The 25,133-nt window shown below is 39.5% G+C and overlaps 1 protein-coding gene across 1 annotated transcript in view; it reads left to right on the plus strand.

Annotated features, from left to right (window-relative positions):
- DST (dystonin) overlaps positions 1-25,133 on the plus strand; it is a 407,480-nt gene that overhangs the window by 309,181 nt on the left and 73,166 nt on the right. Inside the window, exons 51-57 of the mRNA XM_042457373.1 lie at positions 7,494-7,655; positions 8,451-8,621; positions 14,745-14,911; positions 16,258-16,417; positions 16,653-16,979; positions 17,233-17,317; positions 22,816-23,057. Coding sequence (XP_042313307.1) covers positions 7,494-7,655; positions 8,451-8,621; positions 14,745-14,911; positions 16,258-16,417; positions 16,653-16,979; positions 17,233-17,317; positions 22,816-23,057 — 1,314 coding nt within the window. The remainder of the gene's footprint in view (positions 1-7,493; positions 7,656-8,450; positions 8,622-14,744; positions 14,912-16,257; positions 16,418-16,652; positions 16,980-17,232; positions 17,318-22,815; positions 23,058-25,133) is intronic.

Here is a 25,133-nt window from a genome sequence, read left to right on the forward strand (position 1 = left end):
TTAGATTTTTCATTATGAGAACTCTTGTAATACTGGACTTTCTCTAACAAAAGCAAAAGTGTGTCTCCTCAGGGTTTGAGAAAGAGTCCCAGCCCAACATGCACAATATCAGGTTTCCCAGTTAAGCAACATGTGGTGAATTTTTGACATTTTGAACGAATTAGCACAGTTTTCTATTCAGTTCCTAAGCCATTACCCACCCACCCCTTTTTCCTCCAGAGTTATAGAGCATGGTCTGATGGGCAGGGTGTCGACAGGAACTTGCTCCTTTGTGTACTTTCCTCCCCCCCTGAAAAGGCTCAGCCGTGTTCGGAGACAAGACAAACAGCAAAAGTGAAAGGTGGCCAAGTTAAGTCATGGGCAGCAGTGTGTGGAGGGGGGGGAATGTAGCAGGAAGCATAAGGGGGAAGAGCTAAGAGGTCAGGCACCTACTAATGCTTGGTTAGAATAATACTCAGGGAACGAATGGGGTAGGAGCAGATGTTGCCTAAAGAACAGAAAGGGCGTTTCTTTTAAGCTCGCCGTTGGGAGGATGCCTGTCAGACCATAAGAAACCAGGGAGAGCCAGAAAGCTTATCAGCTGCGCTGGGCAGTACATGGAAGCCTTGATGGTGGGAAGCTTCTTTTGTGCCTCCTGGACTTCAGCTGGGCTTCAGAATGAAGATAGAAACAGTGACCGCACATTCTTAGCGACGGTTGATGCCAAAGTCCGGCTGTATTTAAACAGAATGTAAATCTGTTGTGCCTTTGTGCAGGAGTGGAGGAAGAAACACAGTAAGCTTCCTGCCGTGCAGCTGCCTTAAACAGGAGAAGAAGTTTCCAGGAGCCTGTCCTGCAAGGGAATTGGGAAAAAGTTTTTTCTCTAATAATTTTGTGTTTCTTATTTTTAAAAAAGGGCTTTTTATGTTTCATTGATCTGGCTACTCAGAAGACTGGTACATCCCCTATGGAAGTTCTGGATACACAGAGAGGCTTTCAGGATGCAATAAATCAACGACCTTTTGAATTTAAATTATTTATAGCTACTGCCAAAAAAAAGGAATAGCCTCATTCCTTCTTGTTACTTTTACTACTTTTTTGGATACACCTTAATTTTTCTTGGAGGCTTTCTCTGTGCCTTGGTTTTTACCATCAATGGCTCTTTTGGCTTATTTTTCTTAACAGCATTGTGCAACATGGCTTATTTATAAAGGAGATGGAATTTTGCAAGCCATTTAAATGGATTACAGTTAATCTGTCACGTCTTGAAGATAATGTGCTGCCTGGTATAATGCTGATTCATTTTGAAAACTTAATCTGGAGATTTAAGATACACATTTTGACCTGGGAAAAAAATGGAATGCTTTGTGGGAAGTTCTGAGTTATTTGAGCCATTTGAGGATTTTGTTGGGGTTTGGGATCTGTTCAATTTGGAGGGGGAGTGTGTTCCCATGTGCATATGTGCACACATTGAGGTAGTGTTGTGTAGCATTCAAAGATGTTTTGTTCTTCCCTGTCTCTTTTTGCTTAAGCTCAAGCACTTTATATTTTAGGAGGAAAGTCTTTAAATCATAACCAGGTAAACACACACATTTCCTTTACACAGATGCACTGACTTTTACCTTAACCACCTCATAAATTATGTATTGTATTTAGTATGCATGCCTCTTTCTGCCGAGGACAGGTTTACTGTAGTTCTTCAAATGTTTTAATACCTTTTATTCTCTGTGTGTTGCACACGCCCAATGTAACAATAATGCTAGGTCTATAAATGTCACGGAAATGGGGAAGCCACTGAGCAGGCCAGACTGTTTACGACAGAATCCTCCTTGTGTGGGAAAAGGTGATGAAGAAGAAGAAGATATAAATATTGAGGACTGTTACGTTCCTCAGAGGTCTATCTATGATACTGTTCGACTGAATGAACAAATTGATTCAGGTTCTAAAGGTAGCCTCTCCTCCAGGCATTTCTCTGATCGGACTTTGCCATATAGTCATAGAACACTGGACCTTAGTACATTGTGCTCCAATGGTGCCCTCTCTTCCTCTAGCGTGTTTGAACTACGAGGACGAGAAGCTAATAAGCTAGATGAAAAAATGATCTTTGATGCCCTTAAGCTGAATAGTGACATCATTCGAACAGCTGGCTTGCCCAAAGCAAAGTATCACACAGAAAAGAAAGAACATAGGCGATCCTGGAGAATGCTTGTCCCACCAAGTTTTGCAGACTATGCAAATAGAAGTGAATCTTCAGTTGGCGGGACTGTTGATATGTCAGGGTTATCAGCAACAGTGCCAGGAGGATATGGGACACCTTCTCTAACTTCAGAAGATGACGACTCTGGTCTCTGTAGTCCTCCAGCAGAAAGAGAAGAAAAACAAGAAATGATAACAGAACAAACTCAGATTAGGGACACATCTTCTGTAGAAGACATTCGGTTGTTAGGTAAATTTGGAGCATTTTCTCCAACTGTTTCTAGCAGTGAACAGCAACTGTCACTGCTTACCTCTAGAAGTGCCCCAGTCAATGGACACTACCAAATGAAATTGCAGAATGTTTCACAGACAGAGCTAACAGAACAGGATTCTCTCTGGAACTTTGAAGGTAACCTGGAGAAAAGTGATGGACATTACAGTCCATTGAGACGTTTGAAAGGGGAACTCTTAGTCCATGCAGAATGGCTTCAGGACAGTGAGAGGGAGCATGATTTCATTTTAGAGAGATTGGAAGTAAGGAACAGCTTTGAAGTTAATGAGCCATTAGAAACCTGTGACAGGATGATTGAAAAGGATTTCTTGAACATTTCACCTCAGGACACAGATAGTTTCTATGAGGAAGTAGCTTTACATACTAGTGATAAAGAATTAGCCACGTATGCAATTCTGCATGAAGCAGAGGAAGATAATATGATCCATGAAGATTCAAGTGAAATAGAATTGTCTAGTCAGGCTTTGATCCCTTGTTGCCACAAAGCAGATCCAGATGGTTCTGAAATCGGTTTCTGGACTACCGGAATACAGATAGAACAAAGCTTGGATACAGTTTGCAATGGCATGTTGTCTAATAAGGTAATTCAAGGCATAAATGTGTTTGTTTTCTAAAATGTTCACTATTGTGTGTTTAGGGTTTCTTCTGCTATTCCAGCAAGGATGCATGTGTTTCTGTTTCTGTTACTCTGTCCAAAGAGGTCCCTATGATTATTTTCACAACCTGTTATTAAAAGGCAGCACTTGCTGAGATGGTGCCTTCAGTAAATTGATTAAGGGCAGTTTATGACAGGGTTGATTAGTTCCAGCTGTTTGGTGCATGGCTATTTATTGTCCAGATGGTGCCTGTTACCCTTCATTTAGAATGCTTCCACCATGCCTTGATGTTCAGCATCGCCCCCCACTCCTCATCCCCCTACCCCATTCCTCTACTTTAATACCAATTGTGCTTCAAGCAGCCAATGCCATTCAAGGACAGACAGTCTTGATTTGTGCAGCTTTGACAGGACTTAGACTGGAAACATTTACATCTTTTCCTAGGACTCATTTGGCTCAGTAGGACTTACAACTGAGTATAGGGTAGAAAGGATTGCACTATTAACTCATAAAGTATAGCTAGTAATGCTCAGATTGTTGTGATTTTCAAAAGTGCACAGATTAAAGCCTTGTTGCATATATTGAAATGATTTCCTTGAAATTTCATGTCAAAACGTGATTCTGAAAGTGCAGATTTCACAAGAGATGCTGTAATGTTTGTTGAGCAGTGGCCAAAGTAAGGGAATAAGAGCAATGCTTTGTAATAAACAAGGGAAGCTTGTGAAGTCTGTAATTTTTTTCCTTTTGAACAATTTCTTTCATCTGGTAGCATCTTATGTTATTTGTGGGCTTGTTGCTCAGCTGTTCTGGTAAATTCTAACCTCAATGCCTTCTTTTTGTGCAGAGATGTGTTTCTAAAAACAGATCTAGGGAGGACCCTTGGTTTTGAATGCTATGGGATTGTGTGTTAGAGAAACAAAGGTCTGAAATCAGAGGGGGGAACCTAAGAACAGTGATAATTCCATAAGCTCAAAAGTAAAGGGGAATGGGTGGGAGAGGGACACCTTTTCATACAGTAACCTCCCATTTGGATTAAACTAAGGACCTTGTCAAAAGTGGTTGTCATATGGGACTAGGGAGTATAAGTCAAGTCAAAGAACAGAGATCAGGACTGCCACTGAGCTGGCACTTGGAATTACACAAAGCAGCTCTTTGAATCCTAGTGTTTGTTAGTAGTAGTTTATTTATTCAAAGTAAAGAGAGGTTTCCATATTATATTTTATTTTGCTAAAAAAAGACTGCTTTTTATTGTCTGTAAGTACTATATTTGTCAGATGCTGTTTTACAAAATGTTAAGTGTGCTTCCCCATAATAATTATGTTCACAGAGAGTTCTAAAGACTCTCATTCTTTTTCCATGCTGATCTGCAAAATGAAAGAGCCTTGGGGTACACCAAAATATAGGAAAGCACAGATCTGTCACTTTTGGTTTCTCCGTTTTTCTTTTTTCTCAACTTAAGTGCAGTTCATTTTTATTTTTGGTTTGTTCCAAAACTTGAGATCTCTTCTTAGGTTCATATGAAAATATGTATGGAGTTTTGTGCACATTTCTTCAAATGTGTTCATTTTGGACATGATTTTCACTATTAGATATGTTCTTGCAATCAATTTTTGAAATGCAGTGCATTTGGAGTTATTCCTACTAGTAAACACATTTCACACGCAACATCTTATATAATATACACATTTATGGGCTTTTTAATAGAATAATTTTTTTCAAAGTTAGGAGACATGCAAATTTGAAAGAATAACTAAATTTTGGTCTTGGTTTCAAAAGTGGTGATTTCATAGAGTCACATTAAATTGCAAACTTCCATCCCTAAGAGATCTCAAATGTGGATTACTTGTTTAACTTTCTTGATGGCTTTGCAAATCTCCCTTCTCTCAAAATATAATGGATTGAAGGGCTTGACTGGGGAAACATTTCACACACTGCCCAATGTATCATTGTGATTTCTACAGGAGTGTAGACCTCTATTTTGAGATAAACATATTATGAGACAAATGTCATGGCATAAGTTATGATTTTCAGGTGTAAGATGGCCCTATGTTTAGGTTTTTTTCCTAATAAATAATTAGGTATGCAAACATTCTGTTTTCCAGCTGGTTTGGAATCACTAACCATGTTGGTAAACAATTCATGTCTCTCCTATTTTGGAGAATTGTCTAGTTTATAACTGAAGCGTGTGTACATTCGAAATCCTCATAGTTGATGTTTTCAACTGTGGGTGTAACTATTGCATCCCCTCCCCGGTGACCTTTAAGATACTTAAACTATTGGAGGTTCTCATTCATATTTGATGAATAGGTATAAACACTCCTATTTGGTTAAATGATTTAAACATATCTATCAGACTGTACCAGTAACCAGAATGTCCTGGAGTATGTTTGAGTCTGTTTTCTGCTTCTTTGAAAGTGTGAAAGTATTTTACACATTTTGGTACTTTCAGGTATAAGTCTGAAAATGAGACAAGCTATGTATATACAGGGTGGATTCTTACACATATGTTGACAGTCCTGAGGTTATGAGAGTAAAGGTTTTTTGGTGGCAAATAAAAACATTTTGAACCATGCAAGATGTATTTTCTGTTAGAAGTCCAGTCTCCCTTATCTGGAGATCTGAAATACTTCATAATTCAAAATTGTCTACCTGGGTGACTGAAATCGTGACTGCTTTCTGATAATACAGTGGACTCTTGTTATACGCTGGGGTTTGATTCCAAGATCCCCCGTGGATAACAAAATCCATGGATGCTCAAGTCCCATTGAGTATAATGATATAACAAAATGGTGTCCCTTATAAAAAATGGAAAATCAAGGTTTGATATTTAAAATTTATACTTTTTTGGAACATTTTCAAACCGTGGATGCTTGAATCCGTGTATAAAAAAATCTGTGTATAAGAAGGGTCGACTGTACACAAACTTTTCTTCATATGCCAGGATCATTCAGCACAGTTATATAACCTCAAGAAGGATAGACTAAGACAACCCTCTAGGTTGGATTGATACTCCTGGCATTCCTCATTACTAGCTGTGCTGGCTGGGGATACTGAAATTTGAAGTCCAACATATCTGGAGGACTGCATGATTCCCACCCTTATTGCAAAACATTTCCCCATCTTAGGATGAGTGCTTTCCCTAGTGAATAATCCAACCAGGCATGTGTGTCCACAGAGTATGCTATTTGAATGTGTGCAGTGAGAGGATAACATCAGGCTACTGTGCTTGTCTTTCAGCTTTAGGACTATCCCACAGGCTTGAAAAGCAGAACTAGGGTAGGATAGCAGCATCTTTGGCTATACTTTATCACATGACATTGGGTTCTTTTAGTAACTAGTCTGTGGTCCATCCATTGCTGGAGTAACCCTTTTCACTAGTGGGCAAACCCCATCAATGCCTTCCAATCTCACTGCTTTTCCACTATTGAGTGTGATAAGTTGTGATATGCAGGCAGTCACATGGTGTGAATGGGTGTGATGATACTCTTCTACTTTCTACTTTCCCTTCCCCTTTGCCATTCCCAAGCGTGTATTTCTTTTTCTTTTCTTTTTTCAATTTCTTGTCTTTATTTATTATTACCTAATGGATTGCCATGCTTGCACAATTGTGCTAAAAATAAATAAAAATAAATATAGACCAAAATGCATGCTGGGAAGGAGTTAGAGCAGGGTGGCAGGAGTATGGGTGCCAGAATGAGGTAGACAGAGCCCAGGATAGAAGCTGCACCATCACGCTTTTGAAGACCTGTGTGATAATAATTGTCCCCAACCTGTTACGTTTGCATTTGCTAGAGTAACAGTATGGTTGTGCATTACAAGCCTGGTGTAATAAAGTCCTTTAATGCAGGGTTGTGGGTTTTTGTCCCCCCCCCCCATTTTTGTGATAGCAATGTGCTTTTACTTAGCTTATTGTATGGGTAATTTACCTTGAACTGTTTTTTTTAATTATCCCGCCCCTCTGCACAACGCAATTGGTGCAGTTTACAACAACAACATAATAATCATCATCATTTATTTATACCCTGCTCCTCAGCCAAGGCTATCAGAGCAGCTTACAATTTGTTAATCAGACATTTCCCTGCCCTCAGGCTTACAATCTAAAATATATTTACAACATTAAAATATACAATCCATATCCCAAAATCCCACACACACATACCCTTAAAATACTATTAAACAGTTAACAGTTTAAAACATACTTAAAATAATAACAGGCAAACACTAAATGTAGCAGAATCAGGGATAAACAGGTTAGGCTATTTTTAAATTATTAAGAGCAATTTGATATGTACACTGTATAACTAAATACTCCCTTTCAACACTATGCTCATTGCATGTGGTATTCTTCTACCACTGATTTCTGTTCTAGATGTTGTTGTGCTCTGCATGTTCCAGATTTATTAGACCAGATGTATCTTTTCTTTCTACAGGTATTTGAGAAAGAAGAGATTGAACCACTGCAGGTTAAGCAACAGGAGGTAAATTGGTTGGGCCAAGGCCTTATTCAGAGTGCTGCTAAAAACACAAGTACTGATAACCTTGAACATGATCTTGAGGATGTTAATACAAGATGGAAAACACTCAACAAGAAGGTAATTAAGTTGTATTTTCACTGTTTTGAGCCCATTGCTTTTTTCCCATATCATTTCTGTTCTAGATAGAAAACTATTGTTAAGTATTTTTAATTAAGCTTCTTTTGTTAGCATAACAAAAAACGCTGCCACCCCAGTCCAGACTACTACCTCTCATGTAGTGTTTTTAAATGATGTTGAAAAATAGCGATAATTAACAGAAATCTGACAGAAAATAATGGTTCTTACTGATATTGCTGATAATCAGATACATCTTCTCATATCATAATTGGAGATAGCTGAGTGAGCATTTTGCCTGCTTTCCAGTTACAGTTACATGTGTGAAAGGAATAACCTTGCAGGTTACCTGTTCCTCCCTAGAAACAGTTCTGTTAATACCTTGAGTCACCATATACAGAATGTTAAACTGTTCCTACTGAGATTGACACAATTTTAAATAACTCCTTAGATTTCCAGATATCACCAAATAAACAAAGAGTTACAAAGATAAAAAGATGCTAGGTTTACATTGCAATCCTAAACTAGGGATGGGCAGTTTTCAGGTATTGGGGAACTATATTCATCTCCACTGGAGGCCTTCAAGTATGTGGAACCAACTTGAGAAAATGTTTTTAAAGCCTTCAAAAAACATTCTAGGACCACATACAGCCCATAGCCTTATTTTCCCCACATCTATCTTTAACCATCTTATTTTCCTCAAGGTGTGCTTGAAGTTATTGTATAAATTTAAAAATATTATATTTGTATTATATGCAGAGGACTGTATCTATAGTGGATGTCTTTGGATTTTTTCAGGTTGCTCAAAGAGCAGCTCAGTTACAAGAAGCCCTGCTGCACTGTGGAAGGTTTCAGGATGCTGTTGAATCTATACTTAGCTGGCTCATTGATACAGAAGACCTTGTAGCTAATCAGAAGCCACCATCAGCTGAGTTTAAGGTTGTGAAGGCTCAAATACAAGAGCAAAAAGTGAGTGAAAGTTATTTATCTGTCTTCATCTTAAATATACTTTCTCTAACACCACTTCAATAGGATGTATGGATTCCTAGTTAACAGAGTGAAAACCGTAAGAGCCTTTGAAAGAGAGGAAGAGGCAGTATCTGCTGGACTTAATCCTCTCATACTGCCACTCCCCTTTTCCTTGGTGTCATCTTAATTAGATTCCCTGAGGTTAGGGAACTGTATTGTTGTATTTTTTTAAATAAAGCACCATGTACAGTGATAATGTTATATAAATGATGATGATGATAACAACATTTTGTGAGCTCATTGAATGTTATATAGTTGACAGTTTCTTCCAGTGTTTCCTTGTTCTGTGTTTTAGGTAGCACAACCTCCCCCCATCCCAGTTGCTCCACTTGTTGTGTTAGGTCTTAGATGGAAGGTAGGCAGAAAAGGAAGAACATGGTTTGGTACCACTTTGAAGACAGATCAGATCCCAATGGTGCTAATTCTCTTCATTGCTAGCAGCAACTGTGACATTATACACCATGGTATTATGTTGAGGATACTGGAGGGAAACTCACATTATCCATAGGATAGGAACAAAGGATGATGGTGGTAGTAGCAATTCCCAGGCTCTCCTTTTCACCAAGCTGCTTAGGCAAGCAACTTTGGAAGATTTGAGATAGGGGAATATGGGCCATTGGGTGGGGTGGGGGAAAAGAATTTCCAATACTGTACAAGCTAGCAAATGTCTGAAATGGGAGCAAGATTTGTCAGGAGCATTTCACCAGCTGGACTGCTGATAAAGCATCCTCTCATTGTCTTCCATATTTCTTTATGCTGCATCATGGAATGACATCAGTTGCACATCAGATAGAATAAAGCAAAAAACATCTTTTACAGTTAAACTGTCATTTCATTATCATGAAGCATTTATCATCTATCTTAGTTAAACTTAACAGACTTAGCTGACTAATGTTCTAGGGTGGCAGTGCAAGCACAAAAACAATATAAATTACCAAGTTGGAGCTTTCAACAAAATTTTACAATGTGGGTTGAGTGGAGTTAAAAGGCAAGAAATATAACAGTTGCCTATCACAAAACTCTCTGGAAGTATCTATCTGAAACTTAGCTGGATTAATTCCTTCCTTAGAGTCTACCATGTTGCCAAGTTTTATATGAATGTGATTTAAAAGTGAGTAAAGTTAAGACTGCTTCAACTATAGAACCATAGCATTAATCTCTCACACAAGCAATATAATTGTCATAATTCTGCAGCACAGACTCCAATAATACATAGAGAGAGAAATTCCAGAGGTCCAAGTGGGGTTCAGGAAAGGAAAAAGCACCAGGGACCACGTTGCAAACATACGATGGATAATGGAGTGTACAAAGGAATTCCAGGAGAAAAAAATCAGCAGGTGCTTTATACTACAAAGGAGCCCTGGTGGCACAGTGGTTAAATGCCTGTACTGTAGCCACAAGGTTTTGAGTTCAATCCCAGGGGCTCCAAGGTCCACTCAGCCTTGCATCCTTCCATAGGTCGCTAAAATGAGTACCCAGCTTGTTGGGGGCAGTTAGCTTACACATTGTAGACCACTTTTAAGGAGTGCTTAGTTCATTGATAAGTGATATAGAAATATACTTGCTATTGCTATTTGTAGAGTTCAGCAAAACATTTGACTGTATAGATCACAAAAAGTTATGGAGGGCTCTAAGGGTCATAGGAGTGCCACTACATTTGATAGCCCTAAGAAGAAATCTGTACTTAGGACAAGAGGCTGCTGTTAGAACTGAATATGGAGAAACAGATTGGCTCCCAAAGGGTGTCAGGCAAGGCTGCATTCTGTCACCTTATTTGTTCAACTTGTATGCAGAAAATATAAGAAAAGCAGGATTAGACTCAAGAAAGAGGTGTGAAGACAGGAGGAAGGAGCATCAACAGTCTTAGCTGTGCAGTTAACACCATACTACTAGCAAAAAACTTCTCAGATCTGGAACTATTACTGAGGGACATCAAAGAGGAAAATACCAACGCAGGCTTAAAGCTAAACATAAAGAAAACAAAAATAATGACCACAGAAGAAATACTCAAATTCAACCTAAATAATGAAGAACTCAAAATAGTTAAAGAGTTCCCATACCTGGGACCAAACTGATCAGAATGGCAACTGCAGCCAAGAAAAATGAAGACCAGAAATGGGAAGAGCCATGATGAACGAACCAGAAAATATCTTAAAGAGGAAAGACATATAACCAAAGTCAGAATTGTCCAAGCCATAATATTCCCCAATACCATGTACAGATGTGAGAGCTGTACAGTTAAGAAAGCAAATAAGAAGAACATCAACTCCTTTGTGATCTGATGTTGGAGAAGAGTACTAAGGATATTGTGGACAGCCAGATCTCTCCCTGGAAGCCAAAATGATGAAAATGAGGCAGTCATACTTGGCCATATCATGAGAAGGCACAATAGGTTGAGGATAGTAGAAAGGAACACCACATGCCAGATGGGTAGATTCAATTAGGGATATCAAGAACATGAATCTACAAGACTTAAGCAGAGCAGCAGAGAATGGGGGGCTTGGAGATGTCTCATCCATTGAGTTGCCATGAGTCGGGTCCAATTCGAGGGCATCTAGCAACAAAAAGTTAACATCATTTTTGTTTACCAATGCAAGTCAGTGGGGAAGACAAATCATGAATCTCAGTATAGATTCAGGTTCTGAATTGGAACAGACTGGGTCCAGATCAATTGGAGATCCTGCAATGCCCTGCATCTTGAAGTTGGGAATATCCAATTAATGTTTATGGAGAAATAAAGGATGAATGGAAAGCCAGCGTGGTGTAGTTATTTGAGTGTTTATCTAAAATTTCAGGGACGAGGCTTAGAATCTCCACTTGGTTATGGAAGCCCACAGGATGTTTCTTGGGGATGTCACACTCTCTCAGCCTCAGAGGAAAGCAAAGGGACTCCCCCCCCCCCCCCGAACAAATCTTGTCAAGAAAACCCTGTGACAGGTTCACTTTGGGGTCAGAAATAACTTGAAGGCAGGCCAAAAAAAGTGATTATTGTTTTTTTCTTTGATGCCTATTCTGTCTTTCTTCCATGATCTTCCTGTGTGGTCTCTCCCATATTCTTTAGCCCCAGTGAAATATATGTTGCTTCAGATCATGCTAGGGAAATGGGATGCGAATTTATTCACTTCATTGAGATGACGCTTGAGCAGATTTAAGGTGGAGAGTCTGGCTATAAGTATGCAGCAGAGTTCTTGTGCCTCTCAGCAAAAATCTTTGTTAGGCCAGTGTTCTGTATGTGTCACAGAGTGGGGGGAAATGGTATATAGTACACTAGGTCTTTGAATCCTTTATCTTTTGTTTACAATTGAATGTGAATACAAAATATATTTTGGTGATCAAAGAGAAGACAATGTTTGAAAATACAACATTGAGATGGTGAAAAATCTGAATTTCACAGTGAAGCTCTATCTCAATAAGGCTGAAATAAAAGGTGATATTCTTTCAGAGCTTCTGCCATAATTTTGACAGTGTGTTCCTTTATGTGTGCCACTCTGGAGTCAGTTGAGCTTTTCTACTTCTTGTCCTCTGTGTCTGCCTGCAGATAAGGATTAGTAAGGAATGAAATCTGTGCCCACTTTCACTGCTGATTTTGGTCTTTGTAGGCTTTATGGAATCTTTTGAATTAATCTGACATCTTAGTGTATCAGGAACTCATGGTATTGTCATTTGATAACATGCATGACTCCTCCCACAAAGAGAGATCATGTTTTTGCAATAATTATAACTCTAGATGGGGAATTATATTTTATTTTAAAGTTCATATTAATTACTGAGTTGACAGTAATGAATATGAGAAATGAAACAGCAAGTAAATCCACAGTCATTCTGTTCTTTAAAATAAAGATAGGGTCAGGAAAGTAGCAGGTTGTAGCACAAGTAATGTCAGAGGAATCACATTCTGTGACCGATCTAAAAAAAAGCAACAGTAGATGGAAGGTTGGCTGAAACACTGAAGGGAACCTTTCTAAAAGAGGTACTTGCAAGGTTCTTAGGATTTTATGGCACGGGGGGAAAAGACGGGATCATAACACTATGCTCCATCAATATCACGCAATAATGCAAAGATTTTCACATGACATCACCATTATCACACTATTATCCTTTGAATAAAACGGCAAAATTGCTCATTTTTTATTCAGGGAATATTCCTGTGCATAAAAAGCAGCGCAATTTTGCTGCTTTATTGATGAGACAATCACACTATATTGCCGACATCGTATGAAAACCTTTGCGTTATTGCGCAATATTGACAGGAGCATAATGCTATGCTCCGGTCTCCCCCAACCCACCCCCCCCACCCCCATGTGGTAAAGTCCTTAGTGACACAAACTCTCAGGCTGTCTGGACAAAGGAACAGCCAAAGATGCAGCTGTGCATAATAAAATCAGATTTGAGATTTTTCATGCATATATAGTGAAAGCTATTTTGGGAAACAGACCGGAGGAAGTTAAACATTTGAGATTTCCTGTTGAAACATTTGGAATTTAGGTACATGTTCTTCTGAACTGCACCCAGTAATTGTGATCATAGGTCCAAAACACACTGCAGAAATAATCCAGTTCAAGACCACATAACTGCTGTGGTTTAATGCTATGGAATTCTGAGAATTGTAGTTTGTCGTAACCGCAGAGCTCTCTAACAGAGAAGGCTAAATGTCTCACAGAACTACAGGGGCTCGACAGACCAGCGCTTTTTGCTGGCCTGGATGCAGACTAGGATTCAGCGTTCACACGCTGGAAACCCTTACCATGCTGCCCCACCACCATTATGGCATGTGCCCGCCTACATGGCACGTGCCATGATGACATCCATGGTGCACAGCACCCAAATGGTGCTGGCCAGAAGGGGCATCACCATGGTGCTTGAATCTTGCTGGATGTATTCAATAAATGGGTGCCAAATCTTATGAAAGATCAATCCAGAGTATAAGCCTCTTGCTCTGTTGTTATTATCTGCCATTTTCTCCATTAACCACAAGTCCCAGAAGAGATATTTAAGAGGTGACATGATTGCCATGGTTAAATATTTGAAAGGATGTCATATTGAGGATAGAGCAAGCTTGTTTTCTGCTGCTCCAGAGAATAGGACCCAGAGCAATGGATGGAAGCTACAAGAAAAGAAATTCCACCTAAACATTAGGACAGTAGGAGATGTTCAACAGTGAAACATACTGCCTCAGAGTATGGTGGAGTCTCCTTCTTTGGAGGTTTTAAATCAGAAACTGGATGTCCACCTGCCAAGAGTGCTTTGATTGTATATTCCTGCATGACAGGATTGGACTGGATGGCCCTTGTGGTCTCTTCCAACTCTTTGATTCTAGATTTACAAAAAGAAAGAACAGAAGGTGCTTGGACTATTATAGCAGCTCCCAAAGTGGACTGTAGATCTTGTTTCCACAGCTTCTACTGCTTTGTCCATGCGGTTCTTGTGTGTTTAAGATAAAAGCTAAGCAGGGAAGGAAAAATTGTTTTCTGCTGAGGGCTTCTTGTTGCCACTCCCTGCCTTAACATGTATTTTATTTGCTTGGAGAGGCTGTTTCTGAAAGTTGCTTTCCTAGGTTGCACGCCTTGTATTTGATTAGGTAGATCTGCTATATCATAATTAAATATGTTGTTCTTTGGTGTGGCTGTAAGCATGCCTCTCCTTGAGGGAGTGAATGAAAGTCTTTTAAAAGGGAGATGAAATTCTGTGGTGAGCCACTCAGTGTCCCTCTGTGAAATATTTCTGCAAGTATGTCATACTTCATAGAAGACTATTAATGGATGTAGTACACTCATCTCCCAGTGTAGCATGAAACAGAAATATGAATAAAAATGTATGAAAGAGAACTGGGACACTATTGCTGACAGTAAGATTGGCTCAGTTTCCCAGCAGTAGTAATGTGTTGCTTATATATACAAACAATGACATTTACATTGCAATACAGGTAAATCTGAGATTTTCTGCCAACTCTGAAAATGATTACCTTAAGCCAGACCACGAAGAATTAGCCTCCTGATTTTTCTACAACCCCATAGCAAATAGTCATTTCCTGGCAATTTGATTTTGTGATTATGTTGTCTCCAGCTTCTCCAGAGGTTGCTGGACGACCGCAAACCCACTGTTGAACTGATCAAGCGTGAAGGGGAGAAGATCGCAGAGTCAGCAGAACCTGCTGATAAAGAAAAGATCTTGAAACAGCTGAGCCTCCTGGATAGCAGATGGGATGCACTGCTCGATAAAGCAGAAAGGAGGTACTTGAAGTGTTTTCATTTACTTAGAAGAATAGTCTGGTACAGTTTGAATCTATATAAACATTTTCATTCCACTGATTGTTAGACCAACATTCACATTTGAGGATGAAGGAGAAAATGGCTTTGAATACAGGCATACCTCCATTTACAAGGCCTCTGACAAACAATCTCCTTTTTACAAAATCTTTTTATGTCCATCCATCACCCCTTTCTTCCCATTCCTCTATTTAGCTGAAAGATTTTTAACAGCATCATCGAGAGGATGATGAAGGAGGACTAGGCAGACAGACTTTCAATGTCAGGTTGCAGCAGTGTATCTGCAGTAATTAGTGCTATAAAACTTGATCTGAGAAAGAATGGGATTCTGCTCTAGCCAATCCTGCTGTAGCTGTATGAACCTGCGAGAAGAGGGAAGGTAAAAAGCATCTACCTCCAGAATGCTTTACTGAGTATGTGAGAACAGCAAAACAGAAAGAAAGAACAGAAGTCTACAATTTTGGCATAGAATTACCATTTTCAGAGGCACGTCATTGTTCTTTGTAACAGAGAGTCCACCTTTTGTAACAGTGAGATTTAATTTAGCATAGTATGAGTACTTACAATAAGTGCTTCAGCTGATACAGTTTGTTCTTTGCCACTAGTCAGTATGAGAGTAGTTAAATTTAATGGGATGAAGCAAAGGCTGTTAAATACCATGACTTTTTGTTCTGTTCGTACTGACTAGTGTTTGTTGAAATGTATAGTAATTTTTTATTGTGGGTTCACAGAGTATTTTCTCTTTTCCTGAGCCATGAATTTGTTGAAGTTTTTGGGAATTTTATATGTACTGTATTTTCTGGCGTATAAGACTACTTTTTAACTCAGGAAAATCTTCTCAAAAGTTGGGGGTCGTCTTATACACTGGGGGTCATCTGATATGACAGGTGCTGAAACTTCCAAGCTGGACCGGAGAATCTGTGGTCGCCGCATATGGTGGGTGGAGCTTAAAAACAGCCACAGAGTATGGAAAAAAGAGCTGTGTTTGTGCTACTGGTCTCATAGTCTTGGAGACAGGGAGAGTTGACCAATCCAAGCAGGCTTTGTATACAACAAGTTTTCCTGCTAAGTATTTGCATGCCATAAGCATTTGAATTAAAATTACCATATTGAAATAAAATCTGATGTTTTTTAAATTTTTATTTGGTGTGCATTGGAAGAGGGGTAGTCTTATATAGCGAGTATATCCCAAACTCTATATTTTAACTGGAAATGTTGGGGGTCGTCTTATATGCCCAGTCGTCTTATACACCGGAAAATACAGTACTTATAATTTTATTTACTTATTTATTTGCCTTCACATATTGTAGGAATCGCCAGTTGGAAGGTATCTCAGCAGTAGCCCAGCAGTTCCATGAAACTTTAGAACCACTGGTTGAATGGATAACAACCACTGAAAAGCGGCTTTCAAACTCAGAACCCATTGGTACACAGGCTTCCAAACTGCAACAACAAATTTCTCAGCACAAAGTAAGATCTTAAAATGCTGTTCATTTGGGGAATTGTATTCCTTTTCTTTATTCAACAAAATTGGACATTCCCATCAAACATACTCCATACACACTTTTGCATTGTTTATACACATCTTTGCCATTTGAAATTATTTTATTTGTATTGAACTTTAGTTTATGCATGTTTGGTTATATGGTTTTGTTTGTTCTTCTTTTCCATATTTTTTTTTTACTACTATGAAAACTCCATTTAGGCCTTAGAGGAAGACATCGCCATTCACAATAAAAATTTACAGCAAGCCATTAATATTGGTCAGGCTTTAAAGTCCTTGAGCTCCAGGGAAGAGGAAGAAATGGTGCAGGAAAAACTAGATTCTTCAATGGCCCGATACACCGAGATTCAAGATAAATCTAGCAGTAGGGCTGAGCTTCTGCAGCAAGCCTATTGCAATGCTCAGATTTTTGGAGAGGATGAAGTCGAATTGATGAATTGGCTGAATGAAGTTCACGAGAGACTGAGCAAACTGGCAGTCCAAGACTACAATACTGACTTATTAGTGAAACAACACTCTGAAATGCTGGTATTTGCATTCATTTTCTGTTGATTTTGTTTTACTGATTTCCCATTGTTATTGCTATTATTTAGCATCACCATTTCCTTTCCATTTTATTATTTTTGTTATTATTGAATCCTATGTCGATTTTTGCTTAATTTAAGATTTTATTTTTCTCTCTACTTCATACTGAGAAAGATGACATGATGGTTTACAAAGTAAAAGCATTTTCAGCTGTGGCTCTCTTGGTTATTAAAACAAATAAATTATAATCTCCTAGGTTCTTCAGGAGGAGATTCTGCTCAGAAAGCAAAATGTGGATCAAGCTATACAAAATGGTTTGGAGCTTCTCAAACAAACAACAGGTGAGAGCCAAGGAGAAGAATGAGAGCCAAAAAAGGAATGATTTATAGTAACAATGACAAGTGAAATTTGCCAGCAGGCTCTTGTTAGAACTTTGCTAACACTAATCTTTTTGAAAAGGAAGGCTCTAGTCCTCCTAATTAATGAGACAGATTTATTGCTATTGTTCAGTGTAATAAACTTTTAGGACACCAAATGAAAAGCAAGTAATGTTACTTGCAAACTGATATGGCAGCATAGGGACTGAGAAGGCAAAGCGACAAGGTGGAAATTTACAGTTCACATCTTACCACTAGGTCTCTGTGTAGACCCTTCAACTACAGTGTGAGTGTAATGCAAATATAACATGTAAGTGTATAGTAATACTGACCTACTTTACAGAGGATTAAATGGAATGTCAGAAATGTAAATTAAGAAAAACTCCCCTAGTGGAACGGGAGCATTCTGCACCATCACATCTCTGCACAGCTGAAGAATTCAGTGGAAAATCTGAGGGTACATGGAGGTCTGCAGGGAGGCAAAAGAATCACTGTCCTCCATGTTCTACTGATGGAAACAGTTCCGTCAGTAGAATTAGATCAGAGAATCTCATTTAATGCCATTGCAAACACCGAGTTAATATTTTGAAAGGTTCTTTGAGGATGTGGTACAAAAACAATTAATAAGAAGCATGACTAAACCAAGATTAACACTTTGTAATACAGTATAGCGCAATAAGAAAATTAAAGTACAGGTTTATATCTCTTTCTTACTGAACAACCAAAGTGCTTAATGTAGGTGAGATTATACCTGTAAGTGTATAGATCCCTACATGTTCAAAAATGTGTTCTGTGCCTTCATACAGAAAAACATAGTGGCACTTCCCATTATAATCAGTTGGGTAGGATAAGTACAACAAATCTGAGTGCTACTGAATTAAGTGAAATTTAAGTGACTGTCTTTGTCTAGAATATATGTATACCATAGTCTTTTTGCATTGGATACATGGATGTTGTCAAATGTGGGCAATGGAAATCCTTGAATATTTGGTATCACAAGAATTTGAACAAAGGTGTAAGATATCCCACCCCACTCCTCATTTAACTTGGAACAGGAAAGACATTTTCCCCTGGTAAGTCATCATTTCCAAATAACAAATTTCAGAATCCCAGCCAGGAAGATGACATTCTATAGACCCCATTGGAAGTAATTCACATTAATGTAAGTACTGTAATGGATTCTGAGAGTTATAGTTCATACTGTCCCAGGCCTTGGAAGAACAACATGTCCTGATGAGGACTGAAAAGGGCCCTCTCCTACCTATGCCCCAAGCTATGTTTGGCATCTGTTGGGCCAGAGAAAGTTGGCAGTGGAGGAGTAAGCAAGTACTCCTCCTAAGTCCACCCTTCCTCCTAAGTCTACCCTTCAACACTCTTTTTCTGTCATTTCTATTCAACCAGTCCAGCAAGCCCATAGTCTTGGTTTTATCTTTGATTCTTCTCTGTCGTGTATCCCTCAGATCCAGACCACAGCCAAGGCTTGTAGATTCTTTTTATACAACATTGCCAAAATCCGACAGCTCCTGGTCCATGCCCCTAGTGATCTCACGACTTGATTACTGTAACATCTCCTGGGGCTTCCTCTTTCCCACCTCCCATCCTTATAATATTCTGTCCACTGGCTCCCCCTCCCTTTCCGTATTCAGTATAAGCTCCTGCTGTCGACTTTTAAAGCCCTCCATGGGCTGGCCCCTCCTTATTTATCAGACCTTCTTTCTCCTCACCTTCCCACTCGGGCCCTCCGTTCTGGTAGTCAAGGACAGCTGTCCCAGCCCAGGATTTTCTCTGCCCCATCTCAGATTCGCCCCTTTTCATTTGCTACCCCTCACTCCTGGAACCTTCTTCCCCCGCGAGCAAGGGCTATCACTTCTTTAACAAGCTTCAAAATGGAGTTGAAGACCATCCTGTTCAGAGAAGCATTCCCAGGCATTACATGATTGTCATTTGCTATTTGATGTTCTTTTTTGTTGCCTGTTTTATTGAACCATTACCTGTATTGCTATGTATTTTATATGTATTATCCTATTATTTCTTAGATTGTACACCATAGGCAGGTTTACTCTTATATATTTATTGTTTTTATGTACAGCGCTGTGCAAATCTACAGCGCTATATAAAATAATAATAATGATGATGATGATGATGATGATGATGATGATGATGATGATGATGATGATGATGGAGGGAAGGAATAATATGGGCTTGTTTGCTTAGTTGATTGAACACTCTGAAAAAAAATCTGAAGTATATTTGAGGACTCCTTGCACCTTTCAAGGGGAGGGGAGAAGTGTAGAATCTTCCCATGTGTCCCTTTGGATCTCTGTCAGTAAACCTAAGGAAGTGGTAAACAGCATACTTAAACAACTGAAATTATTGTTCCGCAGTTGATACTTGTCTTGTGAATATTATGGTTACTTCTCCCTGCCTCCCTTCATTTCTTATAGGCTGGTTTGTGGAGAGCTAATAGAAGAATGTTGTAGTGAATGTCTGTAAAGTTAGAAAAAAATGAACTGAATGATTAATCCATCTATCACTGTGAGGCAGGCTGTTTCTCCACACGCGTGCTAGTACTGTGGGAAAGTTGCATTCCAGTGGCATACAGCATGTCTGATTTCTAGTCTAACATCTTGCCAATTTTCCAGTCTCTGACTTCATGAATTCTACCAGATATACATAGCTGGGGGCAAGGGTAGGAGAAGAGGGTGATGTATTTCAGAATTAGAATTTAGCTTTGTTTACTGAATTGATGCGGATTATCACAAACAGCACAGTGTGGTTTTTTTTTAAACTTTATTCTTTATAAATAAGTGATTAAACAGGGTCATTTAGAGATATTCTGACCTGTACTTAATGTTGTCAACTGCTGAATATCTGCCTTTTAATGAATTAAATATTGTTTAAATCTAAAATTATTTGCATACTACAAAATCTTGATATTAAGGTAAAACAGTGAAGGAAACACATATTATTTACACTTCTTCTTCCACATTCACTGGGGTTAAGGGCACAGGACTGCCATGAAGGTGGGAAAACCTTAAATAACAAAAAACACTGTTTTTACCTGAGAGAACATCTCTCTAGGAATCTCCAGGTTCTCTAGTGCAACTCTGTGGTAAACAACTGCCAGACATTGACCATAAAATTGCATTGGAGGAGCTAAAAATGCATTGTGCAGTGTTCTCTCTAGGAATCTCTAGATCCTTCAGTGTGGCTCTTGGTTAATGTTGACCACAGAGTTATACCGGAGGCAGATGAAGGCCGGGAATGGCGCAGGGGTGGGAGAAGAGGAGGAAGGGGTGCGTGCCTGTTCTTCCTCCTTCCCGACCTTTCTCTGGAAGCAGCTGGAAGCAGGAATGGTGTGGGGAGACTTTCCCTGGCCTATAGCTGCCTCTTCAGAGGCATCTAAAGGCTGGGGAGAGCGCAGGAGGATTTTCTATATAGCTCTCTCCGGAGGCAGCTGAAAGCTGGGGATGGAGCAGAGGGACCTTCCCGGCTTCTAGCTGCCTCCCTGGAGATAGCTGAAGGCCAGGAACGGCATGGGGGGATCTTCCCTGGCCTCTAGCTGCCTCTCTGGAGGCAGCTGATGGCCATGAATGGTACAGGGAGACATTCATTCCCCAGCCTGGAGGCTGGGAACAGCTTGGGGGAGGAGGAGGAAGGTGTGTGCACCTGTTCTTCTTCTTCCTCCCATCCCACTGAGCCTTTAACTGTTTTTGGTGAAGTCCCACCCCCAGAGGGCAGAAGTCACACCCCTATCATCAGGTAACACCTGGTGCCTGAAGACCTTTTAATCTGGGCACTTGGCCTCTAAAAGGTTAGCATTACTGACCTAGATATTCACAAAAGTTAAAGCTGCAAATGTGGAGGGATGAGTGTAATGTACACAACTACCATTTGATATTAGAAGGAAAGGCCATCAGTAAGCTCCTAACCTACTGCTGAATCCCATGTACAGAGACATATTCTGAATTTTAGAGCAATGGGAATTGAGTGTTCCCTTTCGGTTTGCCCATAGTTAGGGCTTCAGGAAGAACCAGATCCCCACCGTGCCAAGTGCAACTTGGTCAGAAATTTTGTGCTCTGGCTTGTGCTGACAGCATAATTGAAACAAGTTGGGGCCTAGAGAAGATGGAGTGATCTGCAGTCAATGGGAGCCAGATCTCCCTACCACCACCTTTTGTAGGGCAGATGACATCAGGAGATCCAACATGGTCTAGTGTTGGGCTGGACTCGGCTAGAGCAGAGTTAGAATCTCCACTCAGCCATGGAAACCCACTGGGTAACATTTGGGCAAGTCATATTCTCTTAGCAAAGATGAAGGCAATGGTAAACCTCCTCTGAATAAATTTTGCCATGAAAACCTTCTGATAGGTCTTCATAAGTCAGGGTCAACTTGAAGAGGACATGGCCACATCCCCTGACATCACTGGCTCCCTGGCTGAAGCACCAAGTGGAGATTTTACATTGAATACTTCAGACAGGACCACAGTTTTGCTTTTCTCCAATAATGGGGCCATTGTTGTCCCCCATTAGTGAGAAGTAGCAGGAATTCCCTTCAGAAAAACTTCATAGGGTAGGACAGTGGTGGAGAACCTTTTAGAGACCGAGTGCCCAAACTGCAACCCAAACCCCACTTATTTATTGCAAAGTGCCATGTCCCTCTGGATTTCTAATGACAAACTCTAGTGAAGTCTATTTTGGGACAATGGTGTGTGTGCCCACAGAGAGGGCTCTGAGTGCCACCTCTGGCATGTGTGGCATAGGTTCGCCATCACTGGGTTAGGACATGAGTAGACCATGGGCAAAAGGAAGAATCCCTGCTGGACAAAAGTACGAATTTTCCTAATCTTGGCCTGGGGAACTTGATTGCTAGATATAGATATAATTTTAAAAATCCCATCATCTTGAGGCAGTGCTTTTCTGGAGGGATGTTGTGGTCCACAGTGGCCCTTGGGGTCTGTGGAGTTTGCCACCCCTGCTGTTGAGTGTGTTTATCACTATTGCAAGTTCTCAGGGCAACAAAGAACAACTTCATAGGGTGATTAGAACTGTCTTAGACTTTGAACTTGTTGTTCTCTTGATTGTTGAAGTCAAATTGGGATTCTGAAAGAACTGAAGAACTTGCTTCACATCATAGCATACTCAGATTCTGCAGCAATGAGAAATAACCATGATCTGTCTGTTCTGAGAAATGCTCCTAGATGCAGAAATATGCATATGTGTTTGTGTGTGTTTATTTTAATTGATGGAAATGATCAGTGAATTTGTATATCAGCTCCTTCCATTGGAATAAATGCAAATGGTATTTTGGAGTGTCCACCTCCAGAAAAAAATATTAGCTGGATGATAGATGAAATTGAAAGTTTTGTTTGCCATCTCCTGTCTAGGCAGGAGTTGAAACACATCATATTTACTTTAGACGTTGTTCTTATTTGTTAAATGATATCCCTTTCAAATTACAGGCGATGAAGTTATCATTATTCAAGATAAATTGGAAGGCATTAAAGCAAGATACAAGGATATCACTAAGCTCAGTTCTGATGTGTCCAAGACTCTAGAACAGGCTCTGAAGCTTTCAGGTCAGCTACAATGTACTCATGAGGAACTCTGCACTTGGCTTGACAGAGTTGAAGTGGAATTGTTGTCATATGATTCTCAGGTCCCCAAAGGCAAAGAATTAAATAAGGCACAAGAAAGACAAAAGGTAAGCATAGACACGGATGACAGTGTGTTTCTCTATTTATTATGCTTCTAAAGTAGAGATGGATATGATTTAAGTAATGTAATATGAAGATTTCTAGATCATGTTGTACCAGCCCCCCCAAAAACAATCTTGCTGTGACTTTGATCAAAATAGAAATAGAAATTTACTTTTTAGAAACACCCATATGAGACCTGACAGACAAATCCTAAACTTGTTTGTATGGCTGTGTATCTGAATGTATTGAAATTTATTGTAATTTCAACTCAGAATGTTAAAAAAACCTAACATCTTATTACAGGTTAAATCTTCCTTATCCGAAATTCCAAAAGTCCAAAATACTCCACATTCCAAAATCTTTTTCATTGGTGGCTGAGACAGTGACATCTTTTCATTCTGATGATTTAGTGTACATAGCCATTGTTTCATGCACAAAATTATTACAAATACCGTATATGAAATTACTTCCAGACTATATGTATAGTGTGCATACGAAACATACAGTAAATGAATTTCATATCTAGACGTGTCTCATCTCCAAGATATTTCGTTATGTTTGGATAAATATTCCAGAATTGAAGAGAAAAAACAAAACAAAATCCCAAGCATTTTGGATAAGGGAAACTCAAACTATAATGAGTGGTGTTGCTGAGATTAGTGTCACCTGGTTGGGGGGGGTTGTGCTTTGCCCTCTCCCTGCCTGCTAGCCCACCCAGACCGTTACTGAGGCAGCCATTCTCCCCCCCCCCCAAGATCTTCAGGGTTTGGTGGGGCTACAGCCATGCTGGACCCCTGAAGGCAAACCTACCACCCAGAAAGGCCTTCAGGGTCCTACATGACTGCAGGTACTGAGGGGTGGTGCTGTGGCACCTGTGGCCCTTTTAGGAGGACCCCTTTAGAGTTCGGTGTGATTGCTGGGTAAGTGGGAAAGTGCCCGTTCCTGCACGTCCAGTAGCCATGCTAGTCCCTCCAGGTGTATAGCCCCACCAGGTGGCACCTTCCTCTAGGGCAGTGGTCCCCAACTCTGCCCTGTAAGCGATTTTGGACTTCAGTTCCCAGAATCCCTGAGTATTAGCCAACATGTCTGAGGCTTCTGGGAGCTGAAGTCCAAAATTTCTTAATGGTACAATCTGGGGACTACTGCTCTAGAGTGTCAGCTGTTGTGGTCCACACTCCCGTACCTCCTAGTGCCTGTAACAGTCATTACATTTGAAACCTTGTGCTACGTTTGTGTTACTATTCCTTGTTGTTTTACAAGCAATACATTAATAGAGTTATGTGTAATTTTTACTGCATATTTTTTATAATCTGAATTGTAACTACAATCACAACAAAATAATTATTTGCAAATGATGTTTCAGAATTAATGAGTAACAATTACTTATTACACCTCAAAATAAGTCTTAGCTGGTAAACTGTGGGTATCATTATCCTTTCATTCCCCTCCCAAAGAATGTGTTACTTATAACACTTTGTTTATTTATTTAAAACATTATATCCCACCTTTCTCCCAATAATGGGAATCAAAGTGGCTAACAACATATTTAAACAATACAAGTTAAAAACCATGCAAAAGTAAACATAAAAGTATTTAAAAAAACAATTAAACAATTTATGAATTAAAATCTTAAATGTTAAAATTATTAAAATGCATTAAAAACTTACAAATCCTTTACTTCTGAGCTCTGTTTTAATTATTTATCATAAGAAACAAGAGATGCTAGTTTGAGTAAGCATTGTGAACCTGTTATAACTAGACTGAAATCCAATGAACACTTTGTTTTACTATCTTGTGCCTTCAAGTTGTTTCCTGTTTATGGTGACCCTAATCCTAAAGAAACCCTGTCATGGGGTTTTCTTGGCAAGATTTGTTCAGAGGAGATTTGACATTGCCAGCACTTACCTGGAACTAAGGTCCATAGAACTTTAAAATCCTTTGTTTTGAGAAAGCATGCATAGGATATCATTGTAAAAAATTTAGTCATAGTTGCAAGGCCTCAAAATAGTTAGCATTATACTATAATTACATTTTAAAAGTAGTCTTTTGCTTCTTGTTTCTCAAAGATAACTAATTGTTTT

This window comes from Sceloporus undulatus, chromosome 1 (genome assembly GCF_019175285.1).
Source record: "Sceloporus undulatus isolate JIND9_A2432 ecotype Alabama chromosome 1, SceUnd_v1.1, whole genome shotgun sequence".
In the NCBI taxonomy this organism is placed as follows: Eukaryota; Metazoa; Chordata; class Lepidosauria; order Squamata; family Phrynosomatidae; genus Sceloporus; species Sceloporus undulatus.